The 24,220-nt window shown below is 40.4% G+C and overlaps 1 protein-coding gene across 2 annotated transcripts in view; it reads right to left on the bottom strand.

Annotated features, from left to right (window-relative positions):
- Positions 1-8,103: 8,103 nt before the first annotated feature.
- The window catches only part of LOC146451165 (uncharacterized), a 30,877-nt gene continuing 14,760 nt past the window's right edge, over positions 8,104-24,220 (bottom strand). Inside the window, exons 8-10 of one of the 2 annotated variants that reach the window (XM_085099511.1) lie at positions 9,621-9,838; positions 9,171-9,292; positions 8,104-8,514 (exon numbers count right to left, since the gene is read on the bottom strand). In XM_085099511.1, the coding sequence (XP_084955637.1) occupies positions 8,427-8,514; positions 9,171-9,292; positions 9,621-9,838 (428 nt within the window). In that variant the 3' untranslated portion in view covers positions 8,104-8,426. Of the gene's footprint in view, positions 8,515-9,170; positions 9,293-9,620; positions 9,839-16,395; positions 17,565-24,220 lie in introns of those variants that run through there. The other variant, XM_085099512.1, reaches the window with a different exon arrangement.

Below are 24,220 nucleotides of genomic sequence, written 5' to 3' on the forward strand. Positions count from 1 at the left end.
CTAAACACCTTCAGAAAGAATTGTCTTTAGATGAACTTGTAAACAAACTTACTATTCAATGGAAATTAGAAAAATGTGCTTAAATGGAATTTCTGCTCTCAATCGAAATGAATGATGTGATGCATTTTTTTTCTTAACTCTCATACTGTAAGGTAATGCATAGGCTCGATTTTGTAGTTTTTTGTTTCACTTCTTTTTGTTATCTTAACAATTTTTTTCTTCTCTTCTTTTCTTTTTCTCGATTACTTAGTTGTCTTTTTTTTTCTCTTTTAACTTAACAGAAAGTACTTTGTAAAATTCAAATACTTTATATGTGCAAGTAATTTATATAAGTGTAAGCAACCTAAGTGTATTTGCGTATTTAAATAAAGCGTGTGAAAAAAAAAATAGTCCGTTGAACTTATATCATTTTCGATTTTACAATAAACTCACTGTGTTTTTTATTCCCAAAGGTTATTTCAATAAAGTGATTATCAATTATTGCTTTTTAAAATTTTTACTTACTTACGTATGCTAAAACGGTCCCGCCGCTGAACTGGCATATTTTTAGTGATTTTTATATCATTCGATTAGGTTCGATTTGGTTCGGAAATCGAACTCAATCGAACTCTCACACAAATTTTTTGGTTCGATTGTGTTCGATTTCCGAACTAATCGAACCCAATCGTTCGATTAAGTCCGATTGGGTTCGATGATTAAGTTCGATTACCGAACTGTTCGATTAGTTACGTCGGGCTTCAGAATCACTTTGTCAAGGGCACATGGGGTCACATGTCCCCGACCAAAAATTCAAAACTGACACCAGCTCGATCCGTAAGAAAGCAGAACAGGCTCTTGAGAGCGCTGGCGCGTAGAAAGACTTACGATTAAGATCAGAAAGCTCGAACAGGCGAAACATCGTCGAGAAGAAATTGTATTAATAGAAAGCAGTCTTTCATCAAGGCAGACCCTACAAGGCAGCTCATTCCAATTCAATGAAAAAGAGTATCTACAAAACTCAGTGGAACAGCCATGGGAACAAAATACAGACAGAGCGACAACAAACCGCTTGTGTGGAAAAGGTTTATTGATGATGTGTTCTCGCTATGGAACATAAGCGTACACGAAATAGAAGAATTTATTCATATAAGGCAAACAGCTTCAATCAAACAATCAAGTTTACATTCTTGGACACAAAAGTGTACCAAGGTGACAGATTTCACAAGGAATCTATGCTTGACGTGCAAACGTACTACAAACCCACGGAGACCTTTCAATACACGAATTTCTATTCGTGTCACCCACCAGGCGTCACGAAAGGATTTATCTAGGGGGAAACTTTTTAAAGGCTTCTGAGAACAAATTTCTCTCATTTCCTCTCTCGATGATTCGGGATTCCCGAAAAAGATCACAAAAGTTTTTGTTCGTTCATTTCGACCAAGATCTGACAAGTAATAAAAATGTTCATGTTTCGCATTCGTTCTAACCGGAAGGCCTGAAACTCGGGTTACATTCTTTCGAATGTTTTCACATTTACAATGCAAATGACTTGGCTGTCAAGATGATTGACAGGTCAGAGTGGTGTTATCAAAACATCTATTGTTTCCAGACAGCTAAGATGGAGGGGATTCCCCCAATAGTTAACGAGTCCTTGTGATTACAAGAAGCAGAGGATTATGGGCGATTTAGCTGCAGTTTTATACGGCGGATGTGTGGATCATTTAACCACATCTTAACAACATCAGCCTTGCAACTAAAATTTACCAAAAAGTCGGTAGAGAAGCGCTTTAATGCGGCTTGAGGTAGACAACGAAGATAATGTCTTGAGGCAGCAAAATAATAACCAACACAAACATCACTGTCAGTGTCCATTCCTGAACGAAGCCAGAATAATAACAGAATCTTGACTACAGTATGGAACGGAGTTGCAGCTACGAACTACGGAACAAGCAAAGATATTGCAGCAGCCAAGTAAGTTCACTTGAGGGAAAACAATTTGGAAGATTGTGGTTTCTTTCTTGCAATCTTGGTCAAAACAGACACCGCATTCAAAGCTTCGCGTTCGTATATAGCGGACCGCTTTCGTCCACTGATGATGAACATCATTAACTACGATCTGTTTCAGTACTTTGCCTGTGAAGAACCACTGATCGGCACTGAATTCACTGAAAGTTAAAGAAGGATTTAATACTCACTATCATAGACTTTCACTGTCCGTTAAAGAAACCGTTCATTCGTGCAGTCGAAACACAGCCATTATATTGTTAACAAACTGGTCTAAAAATTACTTGAAACATTCTACAGATGATCTGCTCTTTAGCCAGCGATTAATTTTCAGGAGGTTTGTTTAACAGTTACCAAAAATGTGCAGTGTCTGTATAGTAATAATTAAATTAATAATAAGTGACAGCGAAGCCTTTGCATGCCTTCGCACAATTTTACTATATGTGCATTGCCAAGTCAATTTGGCCTGGCTCTTTATTCATCCAGCTATGAGGCAAGATATACACACAACTCACTCTTTTCGAAAAGCGACAGAGTACAATTTTTCAGAACAAATTATTCAGCTTTTTAAAACGCAAAATCAGCTACGATATTTACAATTTTCCATCCTTGTTTTATTCTTTCTTATCGTAAAAGTCCACTGTAACTGCTGTGAGACTTCAAGGATCATCAAAGGAATACAGCACAAGCCAAAACAGACGTCTTCAGTAATTAAAGGTCTTCAATTCTTCCGCAATCTAGAACAGCTGAAAAGGAGCAATAAAAATCACACTGATGAGCAAAGGTTGACGTGATTTTGAATTTCACTATCTTACGCAGCTCGCCGAACGAGTTTGTCTCGCGATATCATAATTTCTCGACGTTATGATATTGCTTTCTACACCGGCAAACAGTAATATAATAATAATGACCGTTTATTATTCGCAATTGCGGTTAAAAAATGAATTACAGGGATAAAATACAAGCTTAAAATGTTAACACTTTTATAATACGAGTGGGAAAACAGGAAACGATCAGAGTTATATTAATGGCATCATGGACAGACTCGTCAAAACAAAAAAGAGGTCGAAAGGGCACAATCCTACTACAGGTTCAAAGTTTCTAACAATGTGGTTTTCAGTTTCATAAGACTTCATAAATACTACCCTAACGAGGAAAAACTGCATACAACGTTCACACCCCTCCGTGAACTTGTATCAACAGACCGCTAAATATCCGAAAACAATAACTATCCCTTGTCAAAGAAGAATTAGTTTGCATGGAAAAAACCTGTGGCTACAATCTATTTGTTTAAGTGGCCAGTCTTGATGCTGGCGTTCCTGGTTAGAAGATAGTACGGATCCTGAAAGCGTCAACCCCTAAATTAAACGCGCATTTTTGCTTTTTCTTGATTCCAGAATCTGAAAACGCTAATAAACGCAATTAGAGTATGAAAGAACAAACCACTTTCTGAACTAATCGATTTTCTTTTACCCCGAGTATTCTTTAACATTTTATCGAAAAGTATATCAAATCTTTAACTTACTTTTTTTTATCAGAACCTCTCATCATGTTCCTCTGGTTCCTTCTTTCCCCGTTTGCCTCTCTTCGCTGCAACTTTCTTCTCCCACATCTTTACACATAACAAGGTTATCATCGCTCCAATCACGGCACCAAACACTAGACTCGCTAAAAATTTGCCTGATGGTAACATTTTATCGCCACAGTTAAACAGATGTCACTTGGTGAAGAACGTAGCGACTTGTGTCAGTGAGTGGTTACCGCTGGGAAAAACGGCTCAGTTAAGCGCTCCGGTACATTGACTCAATGAACAACAATAGGACATTTTCAGTATGGCGTCATTTGATTACAACTACCAGAATCCTTCAGTTTTTTGTTTTCTCAAGCTAATTAGAGCTATTGTTCTTTTCTCTCCACTGGGATTAAAAAATTTGAATTTGAAAAGGAAAACGAAATGAATTCTGGTAGTTGTAGTCAAATGACGCCATCATGAAAATGGCCTATTAACAACTCTACACCACCCACAGTTCTCATAGCGATCCGATACTACGTGGTAGAATGCGGATTTGTTGTCATAGCGATCTGCTGTCGACCGGAATAGCTACTCCACCTGATAAGTTCTCATAGCGATCTGCTGTCGACACAAGACGGAGGAAAAAAGGTCCCGCAAGCGATGTCACGTTATCAAAGGGTTTTTCATTTCATCGATGTCAGCACCTTCAGTTATATAGCTAATTGCATTGCCTCGATCACCGCCTCAGGGTACGGGGCTGTCAGTAAATGAGAAATCTGAGCCAGAGAGAAAGTGGTGCAGAAAGGCCACCTCCCAAGAGGAAATGAATAAATGATTGGTCATGACTAGACATTCCTCAGTTTCAGCAACCGAAACCCAACCTTGCCTCCCTGGCCTGATCAAACATTTTCAGCACACAATGTATAGGCAAACAAGGATGACGTAGAATTTGTGAGTAGAGCAGGTGCTAATATGCAGGTAATGGACCACTTTGGATGCATCAAAGTTAAAAAAAACTCATTCAAAAACCATGTTAGGTGGGGGGAAAGTCATTATAAATATTGCAAAGGCTTACTTGAACATTTTTTGAAGATATTTGAAACTGCCCTACACGTTTGCCTGCAACTTCCCCCAATGTTTATAACAATGACTCAGCACACCAAAAGGGTAGAGGGAGGGTAGGGTAGGGGAGAACCCAGATTCCGAGATATATTGTATTTTAATTTATGTAATCTTTACTGAGGAAACCAACATCACTAGAAGTGATTTAAAGATTCCTCTTAAACGACTAAATCGATGAAAAAGACGAAAATTAAGAGTATATTGGAAATCACATTTGGAAATTAAAAAAAAAAAGACTAAAATTCATACCTAGGGTGGATAAGATGCCTCGTTTTAGAGACACCATGCTTAAAAATGGTTAGAGAGGACACTTCCCTGACTGAGGAATAAAGGGAATATTTGTTTACAAATAGGATTTTATGTCTTCAATCCGATCTGTTGTTTGTCTTTTTATTCAGTACTGAAGTTTCTTTAGGAATTTTGTTGTATTGTGTGACATAATGTCACGATACCAGGGTCACGGGCTGGGGCCCTGACAATCTATATTGTACCACCCTCTAGCGTTCATGACCTTTGCACCAAGACACGCACCACGTTCGTCAGTGGATTACTTCTGAACGAATTCAGCCGCCTTTTATTTTTCCCACCCGCCCTGTGGCCCTGTCCTCTTTTCCTAGTCCTGTGTTTTGGTTGCCCTCACCTTTACTGGGCAAAATCATTAATAGTTAATTCAGGACAGTAGTAGTCCTTTCGCTGATGTTGTAATGAGGTGGCTATGGGCCTTTGTTCATAGCCATACATTAGTTCAATTTATATAAAAAATAAAAGGGGCTATGAGACTTTTGCTCATAGCCATTTTCACCAAATCATGGTTTGTTTTGTTATCCTTTGCCCAGCAAACTGAGCCCGGGACATGCAGCACACAGCAATAATATTTATGTTAGTAGGGGTGAAGACATAAAGTGAATTCCTGTCGTTTGCAGCAAAGTTTATGGAAGACCAATAACCCATCTACTGTTCCTTTTATTACAGCATTTCACTGAAATCCAAATGTTCAAACAAACATGTGAGGATAGATATCTTTGAGGAAACATCTAACATAAGCCAATAATCTTCACCATTGGTCATGATGTCGTGAAGGAAATATTGTTTTTTTAAACTCATGCAATTTCTTATTCAAGCTTACACATCTGATCCCAGTTGTTCAAAAAGCGGAAAACTCTATCCAGTGGATAACTCGCTATCCAGTAGATTAAATTCTACTCCAACCAATACATTTTATCCGTTCTTTGAACGACCGGGGCCTGATCATTCGAGAAGAACCCACTATGGTTTGAGCAGGTCTCGGCATTGCTGAACACAGCATTCGGTTTTTCTTTTTCTCAGCAAACACAGCTTGTGAATCTTCTTCAGTTGTTCTTCCAACCTGATACAAAAATGAAGCAAGATTTTCGCACAGCCCCAAACATTAATTAAGCCTATACATTTGCGACTTAAACTCTTTTGGAAGAACTTTTGGAACTCTTTAATTTAAGTAGCTAGGGGACCCCAGGGAGATGGAGTATGCAGAAGTTTTAATCTGATTAATGTGTGATGTGTGCGGCTGTGCCGAAATCTTTCCCGAAATGAATATACAAGATGCTGATCTGATGGACTTAAATTAGTAAACAAATGTTTCGAGAAAAATGCTGAACTCACATCTTTAGAACTTTGGTAACAGCTTCCGCGTCTGCTTCCGAATTTTGTTTTTAGTGAACAACCCGCTGATTCACTTGCAGGCACACCACCCAAGAAAGGTGTGAAACGGCTGTCTGATCCCGCTCGTATTTCAACGGCTCTCTTTGATCTTCTTGTCTTTGTTCTCGTCCTCTGCCGTTCCTGTTTCCTTTCTGTAACATATCTGTCTACATCCTTAAAGTTCACTTCATTTCCTTATGTTCAGTCATCATCAATAGCAGATTTAGGACTGGGTCAAAGTACAAGGGGTCACTACCTTAATGAACCTTCTGAAAAAATTTGCTTGACCCAGAGGATTTAAACTATTAATTCTGAAACATTTTAATGCAAGGCCTTAGATCTCTACTTATCTTTTCAGATCACTCACCCCAGAAACTATGAAGAGTATGGCGAGGGAAAGGGATAATTAATAATTTGAGGGGGAGGGGGGGGGGGGGGGAGACAAAGAAACCTTAAAAACGAGCAAGAGAGGATGAAGCGAGGCATTCAGTGGAGGAACCTTGTTTATAACACAATTGTCTCTAAGAAGAACTACGTTTACAATGAAAAATACCAAACAAAGTATTTATTAATCGACCTTTTTTTATTTTTTATTTATTTATTTTATTTTAATTTTATTCATCGACATGATGTCCCTCAGGCTGCCCAAACGATTCCATAATCCCCCAATGGTACCAGTCTCTCTGAAGTTCCTGGTAAGAGGAATTCATTTTACTCTCGTGGAGAGTGGTTTTCGTTTATTTTTCCAAAAAATTATTCCAAATTCTGGCAAATGTAAACAAAACAGACGTGCAATCTAAAATCTCTTAGCAAACACATGTAGCCCGTCTGCACTTTGTAAAGAATTGATTAAGAGGAGGGGGTAGATTCAACGCCGAGGCCGGGGGGCGTTCACTTGAGAAAGAGACCTTTTTAGGAACAGTAACTGCAGCAATCAAGTACGTACACTCGGCCTCATTCAAGAAATGATTCTGATGATTAACAAAAATCTATTCATGCTAAGTGGTATTTGCAGTTACCGAAACAGAAAATGGGTCTTGAATATCGTGTACCAGCAAAGGTTTTCAGGTACGCCTTACCAACGTTATTCAGAACCAGATGTGTAGAGACGTTTATTCACATTCTGGAATACTGTCAATCGAGCGCGACCTAACTAAACGTTTGCTTAATTTGTTTATATTGATATTTTAATTGGTTGTTTTTAGCTCTATGTGATTAAGTATTCATGCAAGAATCCATGCAATTCATACAATGATTACTAGAACTTTATCATAAGTGGTTTTTAGAGTTACCGAAGTTATTTAAAAACAGAAATGAATTATTCTAGAATACGGTCAATCGAGAGCGACCTAAGTAAAGGTTTGACAAAGACTTTACATTAATTTGTATATTGATGTTTGAATGAGCTCTATATGATTAGGCTGAAAGGGGCCTGGTTGTACAATAGAGGTGCGTACACAGTGGGGGCATGCACTTATTTTCTCGTGTACCCTCACTGGAATACTAGGGAAGCTTAGTAGTAAAAACACCACAAAGTAGGGCTGCTTAACAGAGAAGTGGTGAAACTCGACAAATTTGGTTTTGGTTTTATTTTTACAACAGCGCTAGCACAACACGTTCAATTGTTATCCATGACCATTTCTATTCGACAGTTTGAGCACAGTTTATATGTCAAACAGAGCTTAAGTGCCGTGGCATCTCTGCAGGAACATTCCAGTCCTATGACAAAGGCAGAGTGAACCACCAAGCTCTGCCTGGATCAACCTTGGATCCAAGCTTTTGGGATCAAACTGCCAGAACAAGAATTTCTTCAAATGTCCTTTTTGCCGAGTGTATGCCTGACCAGTCTAAGACAACAATTGAAGATTGCAAAATAACTGAATTTATCGATCAAACATGAAGTCAATATACATAGAGCAGTAGCGTGAAAGTCTAGAAGCACATGTAAGGTTGGTAGAAAGACTGTATCCTGAAAACATGTTGACACTAACTTCTGAAACACAGGCTGAATTGATCAAACAAGAAGTCAATTGCCCAAAACAGTAGTGTAAAAGTCTAGCAGCACATATAAGAATGGTTGAAAGCTTGTATCTTGAAAAGATGCTGACACTGACTTCTCGGAAGCACAGGCTCATAAGTTGTCAAGAACCATGGCTGGAAAAACCTTGCCTCCTCCACAAAGAAATCCATGTGTCAGGCGATGCAGAGGTACAAATGTTCTAAGGACAGAGAACACTGGATATCATTCTTTGTTCATTGAGTAACTGTACAACACATTTGAAAGAAAGAAAGAAAGAAAGAAAGAAAGAAAGAAAGAAAGAAAGAAAGAAAGAAAGAAAGAAAGAAAGAAAGAAAGAAAGAAAGAAAGAAAGAAAGAAAGAAAGAAAGAAAGAAAGAAAGAAAGAAAGAAAGAAAGAAAGAAAGAAAGAAAGAAAGAAAGAAAGAAAGAAAGAAAGAAAGAAAGAAAGAAAGAAAGAAAGAAAGAAAGAAAGAAAGAAAGAAAGAAAGAAAGAAAGAAAGAAAGAAAGAAAGAAAGAAAGAAAGAAAGAAAGAAAGAAAGAAAGAAAGAAAGAAAGAAAGAAAGAAAGAAAGAAAACTAGATTACGTAAGGTTACGCTGTGTTTGTATATTTGTCTTTGTACACATACGGGTACCCCATAAAAGGTAAAAGAAGTTTGGCACTAGGCCCCTCCGTACAACTTAAGACCAAACATGTAATTAATTACAGGCAATTGTCAATAAAGAAGGAAAAAACTGAACCGTGTTATTAGATTTCAAACACAACTGAAGAGAAAATGGGAAGAAACAAAAAGAGAAGAGAAAGGGCAGGAAAAAGAAGGGAAGACAAGAGACGATACTTCTGTTTGTATCTCACCTGTCCGAAGGGTCCATCTTCTCAATGAGTGGCAAGAGTTTTTCGCCAGCAAGTTCTTTTATGTTCAACTGGAAACACAGCAACTGAGCTTCGTGATGGAGGCAAATAAGCTCGTGAAGTTCCTGCGAAATACAACGGCAAGAAAGATGAAACAATTACCATTAACAAACGGGGAAGTTTCCCCGATTTTCCGTTTACTTCTCTTGAAAATGTTGTTCTGTAAAACAAAGTTTCTATACTCAATTGGTTGCCTTTCGCAAAGAAAAACAAACAAACAAACAAAGTTTTGAAATTTTACCAAAAACATCCTAATGGTCGCACATTTTTTAGATGGAACCACTTTTTAAACTCTCATGAGTTGAACTTCGCTGGTAATTCACGACCACTAAACTCCCTCTCTGTAAAAATCATGATTTTTAGGCTCAGCCGTATCTTTGTTTTTCCACTAACCTTAAGAGAGGAGTAAGTGAACTCCACCATACCACAATGCCGGCTCATATCCTTACATGACCCGATTATTTCAGTTTCATAAGGCAACCAACTGGAGAGAAGCACACAGCTTTCCTTGCGAATGGACTCGTCTTGATCTCCCGAGGCATCTTGTGGGCAGTCCTGGTCAACCAAATTGCAGTTTCCGCAAGGACAGCGTTTGGAAAGCTGCTCCTCCGCTGTAGGAGATAGAAGAAAGCAACTCATGCTCAATATAAACACACTTCTTAACAAGGACAATATCTTAACTTGCCCCTAAAAGCATCTGCGTATAAGAGTTATAACACCCAAATGAATTCCTCGAACCGATAGTGGAATTACTTCAGAAAAACAAAACAGTTCGACTGCCGAAACATCAAGTTAACTTCTTAGTGCTAAAAAGATTATATAGACTATGGTCTGGTTTTTACTACCGACTCGATCACTCAATCTCAAGCCAAATCATAACCGAAGGAAAGCTTTCTCTTTTTGTCCAGGCTCGTAGGCTGAGGTGCGGTGAGGAAGGTGATGGAAACCGGAGCGATGAATATGAGCTTATCAATATCAAAGTGGTATCTCATTCTTGTCTTTCATTCCTAAGGCAGAAAACTCCAAAGGCCAGCTGTTTATGCATACATTTTTTCCGTTTTTGTATTATCATTTTTTTTTTGCACCTTTTAATGCAACTTTTGTTTCAGTTAAGTGACAGTTTCAAATCGTCTGTGTAAACTAGAGGCGATTTCAGTGTAATATGTGTCTGCAGTATTGCAGGGATTTAAACTTGATGCAAACTTGCAGGGTTTCTCAGAATATGTACTACGGTATTCCGTTGAAATCGCAGCTAGTTTGCGGATGCAATCTGCATGGAGTCGCTGCCTCGCGTGACAAAAAATTGTAGTACTGGGTTCAGACAAACGTTGTATCGCTCATGTCAAAGGAGCCTCAAGGTACCCCTTATACATCTTGGAACTGAGTTTAATGTTTCAAGGACCCAGTCACTGCATATCCCTGTCTTCTTCGTTTTTCTCTTTCTTCAGCTTCCCACAACTTTAAACTCAGCACTGCGATTATTCCACCGAAGACAAAAAATACTAACTCGTCCGATGGAAACATCTCTATCCAGAAAAAGCCAAATGATATGGCACAGTGTTGGTGAGATCCAAGTGGCTCCTTTTGTTTTTGTTTCGCGTTTTATAATACACTGCTTTTGCTTGACCCTCTATGCTGTCGTAATCTGAGATCAGGTGTTCTTTTTTTCGGGGGAGCGCGAGAGTTGGCGGTCGGGAGAAGGGCCGAGGAAAAAAAAATAATTACCTCCGAATTCTCCCGACCGCCGTTTAGAAAAGAAAAAAGAACGCCTAATGGCAGGTTACCGCTGTGGCGGTAACTTGTGCGAGAAAAAACTATAGAAGGCTCTCCTGTTTCAAGCACTTTCGCCCACGCACTGTAGCAAGACTACTTATGACACGGCAACTAATGACTACTGAATCACTTTGACTGCGCTTTTATGGGGTGTATTTGGTATGGTGGATATTATCCATAGCACAGTCTATGCTTGATATTCTATTCACTCAGCTTCATGATAACGCATAAGCTGTTATTATAAGCCTCTTCCAGTCAAGTTTGTTTGTGGCTTGATAAACCAATGCGTGAGTAACAGATGGAATTCTTAGGTCTTCTCTCCTGTTAGGCGTAGTTTTACTAGTCTATGCCTTGTTTAAGTTTCGGACTCGTTTCAAGTTTGTTATGGGGTTCTCACAAAAGGACTTCAGATTTCTACTTTGACATACGCATAATAAAACACTACAACAAGACAATTATTTCACTTTCTTTCTCATCGACTTGGAGCTGAGAAAGCAATGTGACTTCTCCTGAGTTGTATTTTAATGCGGCAGTCAAACTTTGTGACATAACATGACATATAAATCACAACAGTCATATAAAACGTGTATAATAATTGATAATATTAACATTAGTAAAATTCTTGATGTATTGCACAGTCAGAGTTTTATAAATCTTATATCTGTCATGGCTATATTCATATAGTTCTGAGCAATTAGTTACCAGCACAACTCTTTATCTTCTAACTAAGAGACGCTAACGTAAAAACCTAACGTCGCTTCAGCCTATCAGGGTAAAACTATTGTAGTCACGATATTTACAATTCAGTTCTGGCTTCAGCCAGCAAGAAAACACTTATTACAACAGTCCACTGAATGCTGCTACACTTAATGATAATGCTTTGCCATCAACCAAGTAAGACGTCCTCGAAAGTAAATACACCACATCTTCACGCTGGAGCTGCTGCTGTCTGTTTCTTGAATCTAAAGTTGACATGAAAACACACAGATTAAAATCTGACATAGCTAGCCGCGCATTTTTCTCTCACGACCGTGCTGAATGTCTAGATACTTAGTTATTACAAAGAGAGCTTGACCTTGGCTTTCCTCTTACATTACGATCCACACCACTTGCTGCAGTATCGAGCAGAATTTAGTAAAGACAACAAATATGCAAGCACCCCGCGCCTTTCAAACACCAAGGAATGGGGCCGTAGTCCAGCATAGCCTCTCTAAACCAGGCACATCATTGTGGTTACCAAAGCAATAAATCCCTCAGAAAGAGTTATTGCGCACGTGGTGAAAACTTTACTTAGCGTGTACTAATTTCAGTGGAGTGTTTTTTAGTTCTGTGATACATTATATCAAAAACATTAAAAATATCTCAGTGCACCACCGCAGCAGAACCGAGTTTCCGCAAGGCCGACCTTAAATGTCATACTGTCGTACCAATAATTATGATCGCATCAGTAATTTCAGTGCAACAGGGTAGAGGGATAAAAGGAAACGATGCCTACCGCAAGAAACATGCGGCAACGACCGACGGCTAAAATGAAAACCATTGGGAAGACATGATGTGAGGTGGAGAGAAAATCGTGGAAAACTCTGCTCTCGGCCTTATTTGTGACAAACAGACACGAAGAGGATGTGATGTATGTACAAAATAAATCTCTCGTCGTGTTCACTTGGCAGTTTCTTCTCTCTATCTTCCCTTTCTGCTGGTTGATTCACCCACACATTTACACACAGCAATGTTATTACAGCTCCGATCAGGGCACTAAACACGGGGCTCTGCCAAAATTCGTCGGAGGGAAACATGTTTGAAACGGTGCTTCTCAAATCGTGAACTGAGAGCGCGCGAAGTCACCACGATGGCAGCTATGTTGTTTTGATTTGGCGAGAATCGCTGTCGTATTTATAGTGCGTTGCCGGCACTGACACGCGCCTCATTCTCCCTTGAAATCTGATTGGTTCATTAGTTCCGGATCTGTCAAAACAAACCAATAAAAACCAGTTGCTCGCAACCTTTAGGGCTTAAGTCTGACTATTGCGGCTTCATCCTCCACTGACTTTGCAGTGATCATGATATTTCGCACCTCAGAAAACCATAAAGTCTAACCAAAAACATGACTTTGTATTGATCGAATAATCGTGGTTTACTTTTGTCAGTGGTGCACAGAAAATGGAACTGCAAAAATGATTGCAACTTGGTAAATTGGAGAAGTCGCTAAGTTTGACTACACTGAATACAGCAAAATTCTCTGTGGCAGTGTCCCTTCAACGTGGTAAACATTGGATCTTTTTTGGATGTCTTTTGGTGCAGCATAAAGCACCACAAAGTCGCCTTTTTCAAAGATTCACCCTGCAGAAAAGGCTAGTAGCTGCTGTCATCTGAGACGATAAGTACGTGAAAGGAAAATGGACTTGAGCGAGCACCCAAATATTAAACTAATATATGATGCGCCAGACAAGGGCAAATGATTACTCAAGGGCGCTAGAAAAATCGGACCTGCTGATTAAAGTGAGTCGCCGTGTGAGTCTTCGCATAGTGCACTAAGCTCGCTGAATTTTATTGTCCCTGATTCATCCACAAGTAACATATTCAGCATGGATCATAAAAATCGCACGATTCACTGTCTCCACGACAGCAGCCCTGCTGATAGATCTAAAGCAAACCTGACAGGAAAGTTGGATGGAAGATAATCCAAAGAAACGGCAGAAATAGGCTACTGTAGGCTCGATTTGGTAATCGAGCCTAAGACTACAGTGGCGACAAAAATATCCACCGGGTAAACTAAAGTGATTCGCACAATCGTAGAAACTTTCAAATTTGTCACAACCTGAATATAGATCCTTTTTTTAAGAAATAGAACCGAAGTCGTTTCATTCGAGCCATGGCAAACACCGCCGGTACGAATTCATCCATAGCATGGCTTAAACATATCATTCTAAACGTTTTCGTTCATTTCATGAATGGTCTGACAATGCTCCATAATGATAGTTCCGCATTTGAATATGAGTTTTACAATGCAAATGAGTTAGCTGGTGGGATGATTGACAGGCCGGAGTGGTGTTAAACAAACATCTATTGTTTTCAGATGGCGGGGATTCCCCTAATTAAACAGTCTGTGTGATGATCGTGGGCGATCCGATCGCAGTTTTTTTATTTCGTGTTTGTGGATCATTTAACCACATCACAACGACAACAATCTTGAAACTTAATTTACGACTTGAGGTTAACAAAGGGAACATCATAATATCTTGAGAGAACAACAAACTACATAAATTCGAGTGCATTAGAACAGCGTTCATTCAGGAACAAAGAATAGCAAAGCCGCACAATCGACAGAAATTAGACAACAGGAGAAAAAAAACACCAAGAAAACACATTGCAGCAACCAAGTATGTTCAGCGAAAACGGTCTCGTGTTCTTTTAGTTGTATTTTTTTTTCTTGCAATCTTTAACAATACTGACACTGTATTCAAAGCGGCTTCCTTTGGCCCACTGATGGTGAATATCTTCAACAAGGATGTGTTACAGCACTCAGCTCTTAAAAGAACAACTGATCGACACTGAATTAATTAAAGGATGCGGAAGATTTATCGAAAGTTTCCCCATTATCATTTTAAGGCCCACCTTCACCCAAGAGTCATTGCGGTCGTTTATTTTTGTTTTGAAATGCTGTATTGTCCAAACGCGTGATCTTATTGACTGTACGAACTCAAGCGGTTCATGCGGGTTTCCTCTACGACTCGTGCTGGAAGGAAAGAATATTCGTGATCGCTTATTGCTTTCTCACTCGACTCCCGCTCAAATAAAATGGGGGGGGGGGGGGGGGGGGAATTCATATATGAAAACTGTTCCTCGGCACTCAATACATCTTATGTGAATGTGGGCTTAAGAGCACATGGTTTCTCTTCAGAATATTCATTTTAGTAATTTAGTAACAAACCGCTAAAAGAGAGAAAGAGATTGCACCATACTCTAAGAAAACTAGGTAATAAAACGTGAAAAGCTCTAGTAACCCCCAAATAGCGACAGTCATTAAATAATCCCAGAACCGCATGTGCAGAGTTCAATTTAAGAAAAGCTCAATTATATTCGAAAAGCCTAAGGCTATTACGTGTTTTTTTGTTTTTGTTTTGTGATACCGTAACTTGTCACGCTAACACTAATTGTAAATATTCTTATGTCACAAGTAATATACGATGACTGTTTCGTCGACAAATACATCTGCAGAGTACACATTTCGGTGGATAGTTTCCGTCAACTAATCATCTTTAACTGGTCCAAAAAATGCCATGTAACCTGAAAAACAAATTCAGGAGAAATTTGAAACAACTCACTGAAACACAACAAGAAGGCATACACACACAAAACACAACTAAAAAAAAAATGGGATGGATTAGAAACCATAAAAAAGCAAGCTTTTAAAAACGCCTTTAAAAATCATTTTCATCCTCAAATTTTTCTATTTATGCAGGCAAAACATACTCTCACACTTTTATGAAGACCTCTCATCATGCTCTTGAGCTTGCTTCTGGGACTCTTCATATCCATCCCCTATTCCTCCAGCCTCGTCTTCTTCATATCTCCACACAGCATCTAAGCACAGCACTGCAATCATCGCTCCAATAGCGCCAAAGACAGCAGCCAAGCAAATAAACCCCTCGTGGTCTTGAAAAAAATTCATGCATTTTCCATTTTCCATCGCCCCTGAGTCCGTTCTCCATGAGCGATTCACACACAGTATTGTTAATACTCCGGCGACGGCACCAAAAACAGCTCCCCAGAAAAATCCACGCGGAAACATGTTTAAGCAGAATCAAAAGTTCTCAAAAAGGAACTTCTAAGGTAGGCAAGAGCTACAACGTTGGCAAATATACTCTGTCACTATATTCAAGACCAAAGGTAAAACGCAAATGCGTATTAATACAATCACGAAACTAGAAGGAACACTAACTTAGATACACCGAGCACGGTTTATATCAGCTGACAACAGTGTAGGCCACATTCACGTGACCTCTGGCAGCAGTGACGTATTGTGCCAAAACAGTCGGGATTCCCCGGTGTATCACTGCTGTGCATTATCATTCACATTCGGCATAATTCATTGGAGTGGAGTGAACAATTTAGTTGAACTTACATCAGACCTGACGGTGGTCACGACAAGAATGTGAATTCGAAGAGGGCATACAGAACCAATTAGCCATCAAACCTACTTTGTTTTCCCCTAGGATGTCCACTTCACTATAGTAGTTTATAGCAAGTTAAACGCTTTATTTATCGCCTTATTTCATGTTTGGTAGGATGCAGTGTTGGTGAGATCAAAGCGGCTCGTTGCTTTTGTTTTCGCGTTTTATAATACACTGCTTTTGCTTGACTGTCTCCGCTGTGGTAATCGGCGATCAGGTGTTCTTTTGTTCGGGGGAGCGCGAGAGTCGGCGGTCGGGAGAAGGGCCGACGAAAACTGAATTCTCTTCGAATTCTCCCGACCGCCATCTAAGAAAGAAAAAAGAACGCCTGATGGCAGGTTACCGCTGTGGCGACTACTTGTGCAAGAAAAACTATAAAAGGCTGTCCTGTTTCAAGCACTTTCGCCTACACACTGTAGCAAGACGCCCACGCTTTTCGATTTTTAGGAAGACTACTTATGATATCTCAACTATTCGTATTCGAACTTTTATATCTAGCTCATCATCAAGTTTCGGCCTAACACGGCTACTAATGACTACTGAATCACTTTGACTGCGCTTTTATGGGGTGTATTTTGTATGGTTTATATTATCCACAGCACAGTCTATGCTTGATATTCTATTCACTGAGCTTCATGATAACGCATAAGCTGTTATTATATAAGCCTCCTCCAGTCAAGTTTGTTTGTGGCTTGATAAACCAATGCGTGAGTAACAAATGGAATTGTTCGGTCTTCTCTCCTGTTAGGCGTAGTTAGTCTATGCCTCGTTTAAGTTTCGGACTCGTTTCGAGTTTGTTATGGAGTTCTCACAAAAGGACATCAGATTTCTACCTTGACATACGCATAATAGAACACAACAACAAAACAATTATTTCACTTTCTTTCTTATCGACTTGGAGCTGAGAAAGCAACTCAGCCAATGTGACTTCTCCTGCGTCGTATTTTAATGCGGCAGTCACACTTTGTGACATAATATGACATATAAATTACAATAGTCTTAATAAAACGTGTATAATAATTCATTGCTGTAATATTAGTAAAATTCTTGCTGTAATGTCTCTTGCACAGTCAGGGTTTTATAAACCTTGTATCTGTCGTGGCTATATTGATACAGTTCTGAGCAATTAGTTACCAGCAGAACTCTTTATCTTCTAACTAAGAAACGCTAAGGTACAAATCTAACGTCCCTTCAGCCTATCAAGGTAAAACTAGTCACGATATTTACAATTCAGTTCTGGCTTCAGCCAGTAAGAAAACACTTATTATAACAGTCCACTAAATGTTGCTACGCTTAAATGACAACGATTCGCCACAAGTCAAAAAAGACGTCCTCAGAAGTAAATACACCACATCTTCAAGCTGGAGCTGCTGCTGTCTGTTTCTTGAATCTAAAGTTGACACGAAAACACACAGATTAAAATCTGGCGTAGCTAGCCGCGCATTTTTCTCTCACGACCGTGCTGAATGTCTAGATACTTAGCTATGACAAAGAGAGGTTGATCTTTCTTCTTACATTTGAATATTTTGGAAACGATCCTCACCACTTGATGTTGTATCGAGCATTACGATGACAAGCTTTTGTATAGACAACTATGCAAGCACACATACAAACCGCAAGCAATGGGGCCTTAATCGAGCATAAGGTCTCTAAACCAGGCACATGACAGCGGTTAACAAAACAATAAATCCCTCAGAAAGAGGTATTGGAAGCACGTGGTGAAAAGTTAACACTGGGCACCGAGGTAGTGTGTACATTTCAGTCGATTGGTTTTTTTTTTCTTTTTTTTTTTTTTCCACCTGCTAGCTCGAGTAGTTTTGTGATACATGACATCGAAAACATTCGAAAATATCTCAGTGCACCCCCGAAGCAGAACCGAGTTTCCGCAAACTATTCAGGGTCAACGGGCCGACCATAACATCACATAAGCGTCATACTGGCGACATGTCATTATGACCATCATGAGGGATGGCAGGAAAACGATGCCTACCACAAAAAACATAGCGGGAACGAACGACGGCTGAAATGAAAACCATTGGAAAGACACAAAGTGAGGTGGAGAGAAAATCATGGAAAACTCTACTCTCGGCCTTATTTGTGACAAATAGACACAAAGAGGATGTGAAGTGTACGTGATGAAGATGTGATGATTTAGTTTAAGTTATACAACCCACCTCGATTAGCTTTGCTATAAGCGGCTTGTACATTTTTCTAATTTGTTAAATTTTAAATCAGTCATTGAAATGAAATGATTGATTGATTAAAATGATGTATGTACAAAATAATTTCAACTCACTTTCTCATCAAAATCTCTCGTCGTGTTCACTTGGTAGTTTCTTCTCTCTATCTTCCCTTTCTGCTCGTTGATTCCCCCACACCTTTACACACAGCAATGTTATTAAAGCTCCGGTCAGGGAACCAAACACGGGACTCTGCCAAAATTCGTCGGAGAGAAACATTTTTGAAACGGTGCTTCCCAAATCGTGCACCGAGAGCGCGCGAAGTTACCACGATGTGCAGCTATGTTGTTCTGATTTGGCGAGAATCGCTGCCGTATTTATAGCGCGTTGTCCGCCTTATCCTCGGACTCCCCTGAAGTCCCTTGAAATCTGATTGGTTCTCGAGAACATACTTAACAGATATTAGTTCAGGATCTGTCAAAACGAACCAATAAAAACAGTTGCTCGCGACCTTTACAGCTTCATCCTCCGATGGCTTGCCGTTGCCACTCACCTCAGAAGTTTAGCCAAAAACATGACTTTGCTGTATTGATCGAATAATCGTGATTCACTTTTGTCAATGTTGCAAAGAAAATGGAACGGCGGAAATGATTGCCACTGGGTAAATTGGAGAATTCGCTAATTTTGACTAAACTGCCACTTCAACGTGTTTCATATTCGATCTTTTTCGGATGTCTTTTGGCGCAGCATTAAAGCACCACAAAGTCGCCTTTTTCAAAGATTCAGCCTGCAGAAAAGGTTAGTAGCTGCTGTCATCGGAGACGATAAGTACGCAAAAGGGAAAGGGCCTTGAGCGAGCATCTAAATAACTAATATATGACGTGCTAGACAAAGTCAAATGATTCCTCAAGGGTGCTTACTGCTAGAAAAATCGGACCTGATTTAACCGGCACCGTGTGAGTCTTCGCATAGTGCATTACGCTCGCTGTTCAAATTTTATTGTCCCTGATTCACCCACAAGTAACATATTCAGTATGGATTAAAATCGCACGATTCATTGTCTCCACGACGGCAGGCCTGCTGATAGATCTAAAGCAAAGCTGACAGGAAAGTTGGATGGAAGATAATCTAAAGAAACAGCAGAATTAGACTACAGAAGGCTTGATTTCGTAATCGAGCCTAAGACGACAGTGGCGACAAAAATATCCACCGGGTAAACTAAAGTGATTCGCACAATCGTAGAATCTCTCAAATTTGTCACAACCTGAAAAATACATGTAGAACCCAAGTCGTTTCACTTGAGCCATGGCAAACACCACCGGTATGAATTCATCCATAGCGCGGCTGAAACATATTCATTCTAAAAGTTTTCCTTCATTTCGTGAATGGTCTGACAATGCTCCATAATGATAGTTCCGCATTCGAATATTCTGAGTTTAAAAAATGGAAATGAGTTGGCTGGTAGGATGATTGACAGGCCTGAGTGGCGTTAAACAAACATCTATTGTTTTAAGATGGCGGGGATTCCCCTAATAAACAGTCTGTGTCATGATCGTGGGCGATCCGATCGCAGTTTTCTATTTCGTGTTTGTGGATCATTTAACCGCATCACAACTACAATCTTGAAACTGAATTTACGACTTGAGGTAAACAAAGGGAACATCATAATATCTCGAGGCAGAACAACAAACTATATAAACACGAGTGCATCAGAACAGCGTTCATTCATGAACAAAGCAACACAATCTACAGAAATTAGACAACAGTATGAAAACACGTTGCTGTAGTGAACAACGGACCAAGCAAAGAAATTACAGCAGCCAAGTATGTTCAGGGAAAACAGTTCGTGTTTTTGTATGTTATAGTTTTTTTCTTCCAATCTTTATAACCAAAATGGGAAAATAACTAATTACAGTTTATTCATAGGTAACCAACTTTTCACTTTTGTGGATATCTGTTCGGCGGCCTTTAATAAAACCCAAAGTACTCTTTCCGCGCAAAATGTTAACTGAGCATTTTGTTACATTGGAAGCTAATTTCAATCGTTTTCGAAAGTCTACGTTGTCGTTGCAAATGCTTAAAAATGGTCAGCTTGCATTTTCGTTAAACGAAGAACAACGTTTAAATTCGGAAAATAAAACACCATTCTCTAAAACGTTCTTCAATTAAATTTTCAGTTAAAGCATCCGAGCTGATCCAGTTTTTTAAGTTTTACAAACATAGTGCCTTTGAAAGGACACAAAAAGATCTGGGAACACAAAAGACAGCTTAATCGTCCCCCATGCGTGCCCCTGTTTGTTAGTTTCTTGAGGTGTCTTCTAAGACCTGACAAAAGACAGCTTAATCGTCCCCCATGCGTGCCCCTGTTTGTTAGTTGCTTGAGGTGTCGTCTAAGACCTGACAAAAGACAGCTTAATCGTCCCTCGTGCGTGCCCCTGTTTGTTAGTTTCTTGAGGTGTCTTCTAAGACCTGACAAAAGACAGCTTAATCGTCCATCATGCGTGCCCCTGTTTGTTAATTTCTTGAGGTGTCTTCTAAGACCTGACAAAAGACAGCTTAATCGTCCCCCATGCGTGCCCCTGTTTGTTAGTTTCTTGAGGTGTCGTCTAAGACCTGACAAAAGACAGCTTAATCGTCCCTCATGCGTGCCCCTGTTTGTTAATTTCTTGAGGTGTCTTCTAAGACCTGACAAAAGACAGCTTAATCGTCCCTCGTGCGTGCCCCTGTTTGTTAGTTGCTTGAGGTGTCGTCTAAGACCTGACAAAAGACAGCTTAATCGTCCCTCATGCGTGCCCCTGTTTGTTAATTTCTTGAGGTGTCTTCTAAGACCTGACAAAAGACAGCTTAATCGTCCCCCATGCGTGCCCCTGTTTGTTAGTTGCTTGAGGTGTCGTCTAAGACCTGACAAAAGACAGCTTAATCGTCCCTCATGCGTGCCCCTGTTTGTTAGTTTCTTGAGGTGTCTTCTAAGACCTGACAAAAGACAGCTTAATCGTCCCTCGTGCGTGCCCCTGTTTGTTAATTTCTTGAGGTGTCTTCTAAGACCTGACAAAAGACAGCTTAATCGTCCCTCATGCGTGCCCCTGTTTGTTAATTTCTTGAGGTGTCTTCTAAGACCTGACAAAAGACAGCTTAATCGTCCCTCATGCGTGCCCCTGTTTGTTAATTTCTTGAGGTGTCTTCTAAGACCTGACAAAAGACAGCTTAATCGTCCCTCATGCGTGCCCCTGTTTGTTAATTTCTTGAGGTGTCTTCTAAGACCTGACAAAAGACAGCTTAATCGTCCCTCGTGCGTGCCCCTGTTTGTTAATTTCTTGAGGTGTCTTCTAAGACCTGACAAAAGACAGCTTAATCGTCCCTCGTGCGTGCCCCTGTTTGTTAATTTCTTGAGGTGTCGTCTAAGACCTGACAAAAGACAGCTTAATCGTCTCTCATGCGTGCCCCTGTTTGTTAATTTCTTGAGGTGTCTTCTAAGACCTGACAAAAGACAGCTTAATCGTCCCTCGTGCGTGCCCCTGTTTGTTAATTTCTTGAGGTGTCTTCTAAGACCTGACAAAAGACAGCTTAATCGTCCCTCATGCGTGCCCCTGTTTGTTAATTTCTTGAGGTGTCTTCTAAGACCTGACAAAAGACAGCTTAATCGTCCCTCGTGCGTGCCCCTGTTTGTTAATTTCTTGAGGTGTCTTCTAAGACCTCACAAAAGACAGCTTAATCGTCCCTCATGCGTGCCCCTGTTTGTTAATTTCTTGAGGTGTCTTCTAAGACCTGACAAAAGACAGCTTAATCGTCCCTCATGCGTGCCCCTGTTTGTTAATTTCTTGAGGTGTCTTCTAAGACCTGACAAAAGACAGCTTAATCGTCCCTCATGCGTGCCCCTGTTTGTTAATTTCTTGAGGTGTCTTCTAAGACCTGACAAAAGACAGCTTAATCGTCCCTCATGCGTGCCCCTGTTTGTTAATTTCTTGAGGTGTCGTCTAAGACCTGACAAAAGACAGCTTAATCGTCCCTCATGCGTGCCCCTGTTTGTTAATTTCTTGAGGTGTCTTCTAAGACCTGACAAAAGACAGCTTAATCGTCCCTCATGCGTGCCCCTGTTTGTTAATTTCTTGAGGTGTCTTCTAAGACCTGACAAAAGACAGCTTAATCGTCCCTCATGCGTGCCCCTGTTTGTTAATTTCTTGAGGTGTCGTCTAAGACCTGACAAAAGACAGCTTAATCGTCCCTCATGCGTGCCCCTGTTTGTTAATTTCTTGAGGTGTCTTCTAAGACCTGACAAAAGACAGCTTAATCGTCCCTCATGCGTGCCCCTGTTTGTTAATTTCTTGAGGTGTCTTCTAAGACCTGACAAAAGACAGCTTAATCGTCCCTCGTGCGTGCCCCTGTTTGTTAGTTGCTTGAGGTGTCGTCTAAGACCTGACAAAAGACAGCTTAATCGTCCCCCATGCGTGCCCCTGTTTGTTAGTTTCTTGAGGTGTCTTCTAAGACCTGACAAAAGACAGCTTAATCGTCCCTCATGCGTGCCCCTGTTTGTTAGTTGCTTGAGGTGTCTTCTAAGACCTGACAAAAGACAGCTTAATCGTCCCCCATGCGTGCCCCTGTTTGTTAATTTCTTGAGGTGTCGTCTAAGACCTGACAAAAGACAGCTTAATCGTCCCTCGTGCGTGCCCCTGTTTGTTAGTTGCTTGAGGTGTCTTCTAAGACCTGACAAAAGACAGCTTAATCGTCCCCCATGCGTGCCCCTGTTTGTTAGTTTCTTGAGGTTTCTTCTAAGACCTGACAAAAGACAGCTTAATCGTCCCTCATGCGTGCCCCTGTTTGTTAGTTGCTTGAGGTGTCGTCTAAGACCTGACAAAAGACAGCTTAATCGTCCCTCATGCGTGCCCCTGTTTGTTAATTTCTTGAGGTGTCTGCTAAGACCTGACAAAAGACAGCTTAATCGTCCCTCATGCGTGCTCCTGTTTGTTAATTTCTTGAGGTGTCGTCTAAGACCTGACAAAAGACAGCTTAATCGTCCCTCATGCGTGCCCCTGTTTGTTAATTTCTTGAGGTGTCGTCTAAGACCTGACAAAAGACAGCTTAATCGTCCCTCATGCGTGCCCCTGTTTGTTAATTTCTTGAGGTGTCGTCTAAGACCTGACAAAAGACAGCTTAATCGTCCCTCATGCGTGCCCCTGTTTGTTAATTTCTTGAGGTGTCTTCTAAGACCTGACAAAAGACAGCTTAATCGTCCCTCGTGCGTGCCCCTGTTTGTTAATTTCTTGAGGTGTCTTCTAAGACCTGACAAAAGACAGCTTAATCGTCCCTCATGCGTGCCCCTGTTTGTTAATTTCTTGAGGTGTCGTCTAAGACCTGACAAAAGACAGCTTAATCGTCCCTCATGCGTGCCCCTGTTTGTTAATTTCTTGAGGTGTCGTCTAAGACCTGACAAAAGACAGCTTAATCGTCCCTCATGCGTGCCCCTGTTTGTTAGTTTCTTGAGGTGTCTTCTAAGACCTGACAAAAGACAGCTTAATCGTTCCTCATGCGTGCCCCTGTTTGTTAATTTCTTGAGGTGTCTTCTAAGACCTGACAAAAGACAGCTTAATCGTCCCCCATGCGTGCCCCTGTTTGTTAATTTCTTGAGGTGTCTTCTAAGACCTGACAAAAGACAGCTTAATCGTCCCTCATGCGTGCCCCTGTTTGTTAGTTGCTTGAGGTGTCGTCTAAGACCTGACAAAAGACAGCTTAATCGTCCCTCATGCGTGCCCCTGTTTGTTAGTTTCTTGAGGTGTCTTCTAAGACCTGACAAAACACAGCTTAATCGTCCCTCAGCGTGCCCCTGTTTGACTAGTTTCTTGAGGTGAACTGACTGACAAACAAATGAACC

The sequence above is a fragment of the Pavona decussata genome, unplaced genomic scaffold (genome assembly GCF_977016875.1).
Source record: "Pavona decussata unplaced genomic scaffold, jaPavDecu1.1 SCAFFOLD_395, whole genome shotgun sequence".
Lineage (NCBI taxonomy): Eukaryota > Metazoa > Cnidaria > Anthozoa > Scleractinia > Agariciidae > Pavona > Pavona decussata.